The sequence below is a fragment of the Hordeum vulgare genome, chromosome 5H (assembly GCF_904849725.1).
Source record: "Hordeum vulgare subsp. vulgare chromosome 5H, MorexV3_pseudomolecules_assembly, whole genome shotgun sequence".
Classification (NCBI taxonomy): domain Eukaryota; kingdom Viridiplantae; phylum Streptophyta; class Magnoliopsida; order Poales; family Poaceae; genus Hordeum; species Hordeum vulgare.
Window position 1 is genome coordinate 113,421,788 of NC_058522.1, and position 10,069 is coordinate 113,431,856.

The 10,069-nt window shown below is 45.7% G+C and overlaps 1 protein-coding gene across 4 annotated transcripts; it reads right to left on the minus strand.

The window, feature by feature from the left end:
* Positions 1-695: 695 nt before the first annotated feature.
* LOC123395367 lies at positions 696-3,046 on the minus strand. 4 transcript variants are annotated; one of them, XM_045090359.1, is made up of 7 exons: positions 2,504-3,046; positions 2,333-2,378; positions 2,153-2,215; positions 1,980-2,048; positions 1,784-1,852; positions 1,603-1,674; positions 696-1,471 (listed from the first exon to the last, which is right to left on the minus strand). In XM_045090359.1, exons 1-7 carry the CDS (start codon positions 2,728-2,730, stop codon positions 980-982), a joined length of 1,038 nt encoding a protein of 345 aa, XP_044946294.1. In that variant the 5' UTR covers positions 2,731-3,046; the 3' UTR covers positions 696-979. The 4 variants fall into 4 exon arrangements, with proteins under 4 accessions (XP_044946294.1, XP_044946293.1, XP_044946292.1 ...); XM_045090358.1 differs by having other exon boundaries at positions 2,153-2,218; XM_045090357.1 differs by having other exon boundaries at positions 2,309-2,378.
* Positions 3,047-10,069: the final 7,023 nt, after the last annotated feature.

A 10,069-nucleotide genomic window follows, 5' to 3' on the forward strand; every position in this document is an offset into this window, starting at 1 on the left:
TCATGTGCGACTTTATTCACCGAGCGTCGCACCCATAGAACCCTGAAGTTCTCGTAAAATCGTAGAAGACCCCTCACCTCCTTAACAAAGATCCCTAGCCTCTTCATTAATATTGCGGACAACAAGGTGAGAGTCAGACTCCAAAATCACTTTGAATACACCAACCGCTCTCGCAAGTTGAGGAGCTCGCATGCATGCCATAAGTTCAACTACCTTGGGTCATAGACGGGGGAGAAAAAATGGCAGGTATCCACCAAAATACCTCTAGTATGGTCCCTTAGCACCGCTCTGCCTCCTGCAAAGTCGATGTTCTTGGACATACTACCATTTGCATTCGTTTTAATTCAGGTTTGAGCGACACATTGTGTAGATACCACGTTTAGCTTACGTTTTTTTAAAGGGAACAGGCACTTGCTTCCACGCAGCGAACGTCTCCATCGTGACGGCACATTTGGCGCCCACGGCCACCTCTCTTACTCCTGTGTGACCGAGCAAGAGCTTCCTAAGCACAATACGCATGAACACCATTATTGGGGCATACGCACTTTTTACTGGGTACAGTAGATTGCCGAAAAATTGCATTTGCAGCATGACAGCCCACAGTTCCAGTGTGAAACTGATTTTATGCTCCTCGCCTCACTGACAGCGGATTTTCGAATTAGAGTCCGTAAACAATCAAGAAACTCTCGTGCAAATACAAAAACTCTGCACACAATATTCTCAAGATTTTAAGACAATTCGCCATACTGTAACTGGTTCCTACATCAGGCCTACTACCCATATATAGGCGAACTAAAATGCAATGGTAGCATCAGCCTCATTATTTGTACTCCCGTGGGATTTTTCGCCAGTCCATGCAACTCCACCTGACCCTGGCAACTTCAGGTTTCACACTTGGACGAAAGAAGCTGCGTTTCTTCGTGCGGAGAACAAGCCATATGGTGCGTCCCGACCATAGTGCAAGTTCATCTGAACATGATCATGCCGCTCGCAAAGTGGAATACAAGCGCATGATAACGTTTGCTCCAATGGTCATTGCGAAGATGATGGCGAGAATGGCCATTGAAGCAGCTCTACGATCCATGGTCACCACGGCTACACCCTTTTCCGCCGCCTTCTTGCTGCCGCCATCTTGTCCAAGCTTCATTCCAGTCTCATTCCGCCCCATGTTCGCTGGTCTCTTCTTCTCTGCTGGCTTGAACAGAGCTGGCAGTGAAGGACACACTGGTGAGTTGATGGGCGCGACTGGCTCTTGTGCCGGTGGTTTCTCCTCCTCGTGCTTCAACACATTCTCCACTGTCGCTATTTCAGTCATAGTATCCACTTTCAGTTGCTCTGAGATTTGTGATTGATGCGCTACCATCCGTGTTGATGCGGTCTCTTGGCTGTGCCCAATATGTTCTTCATGGGCGATCTCCGGGCTGTTGATGGTAAGAGCGCTATCATCAGAGTTCTTCACACCTTCTGTGGCCTAAACATGGCAATTCAGAGGAAAAAGGCAGAATAAATGAGACTCCGACCACCACCGTAGGCATGGATCACCGATGAACACTCATAGCTGCTTTGAACAAATTTAATTCAGGGCAAGAAAAAACAATATACATTTGGTGTGACCTCATCCTCGACGCAGCTCTTCACTGGATTTTGGTCAGGATTCTTCACATCTTCGATGTCCTGAAGCCAAATTTTGGTTCAATTTCCGGAAGTGAATAGCAAGGCGATACATGTACTACAGAAGAGAGTTTTTTTGTTATCACAGTTGTGCATAGGAAATAGAACTGACCACATCGTTAACAGTCTCGGCACGTTCCTTGCTTGCGTTTGGATCAGAATTATCTGTAGGTTCGCTGTCCTGAAAACCAAATTAATAAAATATTCACAAAAGTAAGGCAACGGCGGCAAATATTGCAGGCAATACACGCATGACGTGTCTTAATTAATTATGTAAATTTCTCCCAAAAATTTGCGCGGAGACAAACCAATTCATCAGCAACGATTTCATCCACCTGCTCCTGAATCTCATGAAGCTCCTCTGCTTCCTTACCATCCTGAAACCATATTTGCAGAGCTTTTTCACACAAGCAAGTCTTATTTTGCAAACTCAAATCAGCAAAATATTAATTCAGACAACATGCAGATTACGGAAACTAACCAGCCCATCGGCTTCAACCTCTCTATCCTCCCTGCCCAGATTCTCATCAGATTGATCAGACTTCTGCTGAATCAACAAATTTCAACCAAGGACTTTCGTTAAAATCATCTAAATTCACATGAAAAATGAAAGAGATCAAGAACACTAAGTTCTAACCAATGAAACCTCAGGCGGCCACACCTGCTCGCTCTCCACAACCCCACCATCCAGAACGTCGTCCTCCTTGCTGCAAAATCCGCCAGAAGAAACTCAATCCAATCATCTCCGACCCCCAACAAACAGCACGGATCAAATGTTAAACGAACTGAGGTAACAACTAGCCAAAGAAAAAAAAATGGATTTTCCCCGTACCAGCGGTGGTCCTTCTTGGCGTCCTTGCCGTCGCCGCGGCGCCGCCACGCTAGGACAGCGGCGCCGACGATCGCGCCCCCGACGAGGAGCAGTGCCCCGACGCCCTGCGGGGTGCCGACGCGCGCGCACACGCGGGTCCTCATGGCGCCGCCGCGCCTCGCCACGTCCTCTGACGATTCTTGCGCCGTGCAAAGATCGCCTTCGGCTCTTCTGCTGCCCGCTTCCATGACAGCGACGGCGACAGTTAAGACAAGACGAAGCTCCAACAATAATTGTTCGCTGCAATTAAGTTGGGAGCTAGGACGGGACGCCGACGCTTCGTTCGCGTGTTCTTGCGCGCGTTCTAGAGGGACACGAACAGGGGAAAGACAAGGTTGGGAGGTTCTAGGTAGTAAACCATACGATGGAAGTTATGGCCAGTTCGATCGCACCGTGCCCACAACTCTCGGATCATGAATGGAAAGTCTCTTTGGACTGGCCAAAAGAGAAACCTACTTATCTTCAAATTCTCACCAAGTTCAACATTTTTGTTACAGTACTGACCTTGGAGAAATTCATTAAAGTCCTCGAAAAAATTATTCTATAATTGGTCCTTAGCCGCCTTACCAGAAACCTTCTCGGTCAACAGCCTCACTTCCCATTTGTGACCGAGGATGTATAGAGCTCTTCAAATATGGACAAACTCCTGCCAAAAAAGTCCAAGGTCCAAGCTCACCCTTGCGAGACTGCGACGATTCCTCGAGCATTATTACTCGGTTTTTATTTATTTCACATATTAGCTTTGGTTAAAGTCAAGCTTTATAAACTTTAATAAAGTTTATAGACAAAAATATTAATATATACAATGACAAATCAACGCCGTTAGATTCATTATTTAATGTACTTTAACATACCCTAATGATAATGTCCACATGTGTGACAGGTTTGCACTTCATCCATACATGTCGATCTACGTTAATTCTGTTTTGCACGAATCTTGACAATATCTAATGACTTTTGTGTATCATGTAAGCAATGTTATGTGGGTGGGCGTTTCCCAGTTTGCCCGCACACCCGTATTGGGTACACATTGTTGGAATTATTCCCTAGAGGCAATAATAAATATAGTTATTATTATAATTCCTGTATCAAGATAATCGTTTATTATCCATGTTATAATTGTATTGAATGAAGACTCATTTACATGTGTGGATACATAGACAAAACACCGTCCCTAGCATGCCTCTAGTTGGCTAGCCAGTTGATCGATGATAGTCAGTGTCTTCTGATTATGAACAAGGTGTTGTTGCTTGATAACTGGATCACGTCATTAGAAGAATCACGTGATGGACTAGACCCAAACTAATAGACGTAGCATGTTGATCGTGTCATTTTGTTGCTACTGTTTTCTGCGTGTCAAGTATTTGTTCCTATGACCATGAGATCATATAACTCACTGACACCGAAGGAATGCTTTGTGTGTATCAAACGTCGCAACGTAACTGGGTGACTATAAAGGTGCTCTACAGGTATCTCCAAAGGTGTTAGTTGAGTTAGTATGGATCAAGACTGGGATTTGTCACTCCGTGTGACGGAGAGGTATCTCGGGGTCCACTCGGTAATACAACATCACACACAAGCCTTGCAAGCAATGTAACTTAGTGTAAGTTGCGGGATCTTGTATTACGGAACGAGTAAAGAGACTTGCCGGTAAACGAGATTGAAATAGGTATGCGGATACTGACGATCGAATCTCGGGCAAGTAACATACCGAAGGACAAAGGGAATGACATACGAGATTATATGAATCCTTGACACTGAGGTTCAAACGATAAGATCTTCGTGGAATATGTGGGATCCAATATGGGCATCCAGGTCCCGCTATTGGATATTGACCGAGGAGTCTCTCGGGTCATGTCTACATAGTTCTCAAACCCGCAGGGTCTGCACACTTAAGGTTCGACGTTGTTTTATGCGTATTTGAGTTATATGGTTGGTTACCGAATGTTGTTCGGAGTCCCGGATGAGATCACGGACGTCACGAGGGTTTCCGGAATGGTCCGGAAACGAAGATTGATATATAGGATGACCTCATTTGATTACCGGAAGGTTTTCGGAGTTACCGGGAATGTACCGGGAATGACGAATGGGTTCCCGGAGTTCACCGGGGGGGGGGGGGGGGCAACCCACCCCGGGGAAGCCCATAGGCCTTGAGGGTGGCACACCAGCCCTTAGTGGGCTGGTGGGACAGCCCAAAAGGCTCTATGCGCCAAGGAGAAGAAAATCAAGAGAGAAAGAAAAAAAAAGGAGGAGGTGGGAAGGAAGGGGGACTCCCTCCCACCAAACCTAGTCCAACTCGGTTTGGGGGGGGGAGTCCTCCCCCTTGGACTCGGCCGACCCCCTTGGGGCTCCTTGAGCCCCAAGGCAAGGTCCCCTCCCTCCCACCTATATATACGGAGGTTTTCGGGCTGATTTGAGACGACTTTTCCACGGCTGCCCGACCACATACCTCCACGATTTTTCCTCTAGATCGCGTTTCTGCGGAGCTCGGGCGGAGCCCTGCTGAGACAAGGTCATCACCAACCTCCGGAGCGCCGTCACGCTGCCGGAGAACTCTTCTACCTCTCCGTCTCTCTTGCTGGATCAAGAAGGCCGAGATCATCGTCGAGCTGTACGTGTGCTGAACGCGGAGGTGCCGTCCGTTCGGTACTAGATCGTGGGACTGATCGCGGGATTGTTCGCGGGGAGGATCGAGGGACGTGAGGACGTTCCACTACATCAACCGCGTTCTCTAACGCTTCTGCTGTACGGTCTACAAGGGTACGTAGATCACTCATCCCCTCTCGTAGATGGACATCACCATGATAGGTCTTCGTGCGCGTAGGAAATTTTTTGTTTCCCATGCGACATTCCCCAACAGTGGTATCAGAGCTAGGTTCATGCGTTGATGTCTTCATGAGTAGATCACAAAAGTTTTTGTGGACGGTGATGTGCGTTTTGCTGCCCTCCTTAGTCTTTTCTTGATTCCGCGGTATTGTTGGATTGAAGCGGCTTGGACCGACATTACTCGTACGCTTACGAGAGACTGGTTTCATCGTTACGAGTAACCCCCTTTGATCAAAGATGACTGGCAAGTGTCGGTTTCTCCAACTTTAGTTGAATCAGATTTGACCGAGGAGGTCCTTGGATGAGGTTAAATAGCAACTCATATATCTCCGTTGTGGTGTTTGCGTAAGTAAGATGCGATCCTACTAGATACCATTGGTCACCACGTAAAACATGCAACAACAAAATTAGAGGACGTCTAACTTGTTTTTGCAGGGTATGCTTGTGATGTGATATGGCCAACGATGTGATGTGATATATTGGATGTATGAGATGATCATGTTGTAATAGAAATATCGACTTGCACGTCGATGGTACGGCAACCGGCAGGAGCCATAGGGTTGTCTTTATACTAACGTTTGTGCTTGCAGATGCGTTTACTATTTTGCTAGGATGTAGCTTTAGTAGTAATAGCATGAGTAGCACGACAACCCCGATGGCAACACGTTGATGGATGATCATGGTGTGGCGCCGGTGACAAGAAGATCGTGCCGGTGCTTTGGTGATGGAGATCAAGAAGCACGTGATGATGGCCATATCATGTCACTTATGAATTGCATGTGATGTTAATCCTTTTATGCACCTTATTTTGCTTAGAACGACGGTAGCATTATGAGGTGATCTCTCACTAAAATTTCAAGACGAAATTGTGTTCTCCCCGACTGTGCACCGTTGCTACAGTTCGTCGTTTCGAGACACCACGTGATGATCGGGTGTGATAGACTCAACGTTCACATACAACCGGTGCAAAACAGTTGCACACGCGGAACACTCGGGTTAAGCTTGACGAGCCTAGCATGTGCAGACATGGCCTCGGAACACATGAGACCGAAAGGTCGATCATGAATCATATAGATGATATGATTAGCATAGGGATGCTTACCACTGAAACTATACTCGACTCACGTGATGATCGGACTTGGGATAGTGTAAGTGGATCATGAACCACTCAAATGACTAGAGAGATGTACTTTTTGAGTGGGAGTTTAGCATATAATTTGATTAAGTTAAAACTCTAATTATCTTGAACATAGTCTAAAGTCCACTTTGAATATATTTGTGTCGAGGATCATGGCTCACGCGACAGTCATCCTGAATTTTAATACTTCCTAGAGAAAGCTAAGTTGAAAGATGATGGAAGCAACTTTGTAGACTGGGCTCGTAATCTTAAGCTAATCTTACAAGCTAGGAAGAAGGATTATGTCCTTAATGCTGCGCTAGGAGATGAACCACCCGCTACAGCTGATCAGGATGTTAAGAACGCTTGGTTAGCACGTAAGGAGGACTAGTCAATAGTTTAATGTGCAGTCTTGTATGGCTTAGAACCGGGACTTCAACGTCGCTTTGAGCGTCATGGAGCATTTGAGATGTTCCAGGAGTTGAAGTTTATCTTTCAGAAGAACGCCCGGATCGAGAGGTATGAGACCTCCGATAAATTCTATGCTTGCAAGATGGAGGAAAACTCGTGTGTCAGTGAACATGTGCTCAAAATGTCTGGGTACTCAAACCGTCTAGCTGAGCTGGGGATTGAACTCCCGCAAGAGGCTATCACTGACAGAATCCTTCAATCACTGTCGCCAAGCTATAAAGGCTTTGTGTTGAACTACAACATGCAAGGGATGAACAAGTCTCCCGGCTAGTTGTTTGCGATGCTGAAAGTCGCAGAGTCTGAACTTCGTAAAGAGCATCAAGTGTTGATGGTGAATAAGACCACTAGTTTCAAGAGAAACGACAAAGGCAAGAAGGGCAATTCGAAGAAGAGCGGCAAGCCTGTTGCCAATCCGCCGAAGAAACCCAAAGCTGGACCTAAGCCTGAAACGGAGTGTTACTATTGCAAGGGTATGGGTCACTGGAAGCGCAATTGCCCCAAGTATCTGGCAGATAAGAAGGCGGGCAAAGAAAAATCAGGTATATTTGATATACATGTTATTGATGTGTACTTAACCGGCTCTCGTAGTAGTGCCTGGGTATTCGATACCAGTTCTGTTGCTCATATTTGCAACTCGAAACAGGAACTGCGGAATAGACGAAGGCTGGCGAAAGATGAAGTGACGATGCGCGTAGGAAATGGTTCCAAGGTTGATGCAATCGCCGTCGGCACAGTGTCACTTCAGCTACCGTCGGGATTAGTTATGAACTTAAATCTTTGTTATTTAGTGCCTGCGTTGAGCATGAACATTATATCTGGATCTTGTTTATTGCGAGACGGTTACTCTTTTAAGTCAGAGAATAATGGTTGTTCTATTTCTATGAGTAACATCTTTTATGGTCATGCACCGAATGTGAGAGGATTGTTCATATTGAATCTTGATAGCGATATGCATATACATAACATTGAGACCAAAAGAGTTAGAGTAAACAATGATAGCGCCATATTTTTGTAGCACTGCCGCTTAGGTCATATTGGTGTAAAGCGCATGAAGAAACTCCATACTGATGGACTTTTGGAGTCACTTGACTTTGATTCACTTGACACGTGCGAACCATGCCTCATGGGCAAGATGACTAAGACTCCGTTCTCCGGAACAATGGAGCGTGCACGTGACTTATTGGAAATCGTACATACTGATGTGTGTGGTCCGATGAGCGTGGAGGCACGCGGCGGATATCGTTATTTTCTCACCTTCACTGACGATTTGAGTAGGTATGGCTATGTCTACTTGATGAAGCACAAGTCTGAAACATTTGAAAAGTTCAAGCAATTTCAGAGTGAAGTGGAAAATCATCGTAACAAGAAGATCAAGTTCCTACGGTCTGATCGTGGGGGTGAATATCTGAGTTTCGAGTTTGGTGATCACTTAAGAAAATGTGGAATTGTTTCACAGTTGACACCGCCTGGAACACCACAGCGTAATGGTGTGTCCGAACGTCGTAATCGTACTTTGTTAGAGATGGTGCGATCTATGATGTCTCTTACTGATTTGCCGTTATCATTTTGGGGTTATGCATTAGAAACAGCTGCATTCACTTTAAATAGGGCAATCAAAATCCGTTGAGACGACACCATACGAAGTGTGGTATGGCAAAAGGCCAAAGTTGTCGTTTCTTAATGTTTGGGGATGTGATGCTTATGTCAAAAAGCTTCAGCCTGAAAAGCTGGAACCCAAAGCGGAAAAGTGCGTCTTCATAGGTTACCCAAAAGAGACAGTTGGGTACACCTTCTATCTCAAATCCGAGGGCAAAGTGTTTGTTGCTAAGAACGGAGCTTTTCTCGAGAAGGAGTTTCTCTCGAGAGAATTGAGTGGGAGGAAGATAGAACTTGACGAGGTTGTCGAACCTCTCATCCCTCTGGATGGTGGCGCAGGGCAAGGGGAAACCTCTGTCGTTGCGACGCCGGTTGAGGAGGAAGTTAATGATGATGATCATGAAACTCCAGTTCAAGTTTCTGTTGAACCACGCAGGTCGACGAGATCACGTGTTGCTCCAGAGTGGTACGGTAATCCCGTCTTATCAATCATGTTGTTAGACAACAATGAACCTGCAAATTATGAAGAAGCAATGGTGGGCCCAGATTCCAACAAATGGCTAGAAGCCATGAAGTCCGAGATAGGATCCATGTATGAGAACAAAGTGTGGACTTTGGAGATACTACCTGAGGGCCGCAAGGCTATTCAGAACAAATGGATCTTTAAGAAGAAGACGGACGCTGACGGCAATGTGACCGTTTATAAAGCTCGACTTGTGGCAAAGGGTTTTTCACAAGTTCCAGGAGTTGACTACGATGAGACTTTCTCACCCGTAGTGATGCTTAAGTCCCTCAGAATCATGTTAGCAATAGCTGCATTTTTCGATTATGAAATCTGGCAGATGGATGTGAAAACGGCGTTCCTTAACGGTTTCCTTAAGGAAGAGTTGTATATGATGCAACCCGAAGGTTTTGTCGATCCTAAGAATGCTAACAAGGTGTGCAAGCTGCAGCGATCCATTTATGGACTGGTGCAAGCATCTCGGAGTTGGAACAAACGCTTTGATGAGGTGATCAAAGCATTTGGGTTTATACAAGTGGTTGGAGAATCTTGTATTTACAAGAAAGTGAGTGGGAGCTCTGTGGCGTTTCTAATATTATATGTGGATGACATATTACTGATTGGAAACAACGTAGAGCTTTTGGAGAGCATACAAGGTTACTTGAATAAAAGTTTCTCTATGAAGGACCTAGGAGAAGCTGCTTACATTCTAGGCATTAAGATCTATAGGGATAGATCAAAACGCCTGATAGGACTTTCGCAAAGCACATACCTTGATAAAGTTTTGAAGAGGTTCAAAATGGAACAGTCCAAGAAAGGGTTCTTGCCAGTTTTACAAGGTACGAGATTGAGTAAGACTCAGTGCCCAGCAACTGATGAAGATAGAGAGCATATGCGCTCCGTCCCCTATGCTTCAGCCATAGGTTCTATCATGTATGCGATGCTGTGCACTAGACCGGATGTTAGCCTGGCCATAAGTATGGCAGGTAGGTTCTAGAGTAATCCAGGAGTGGAT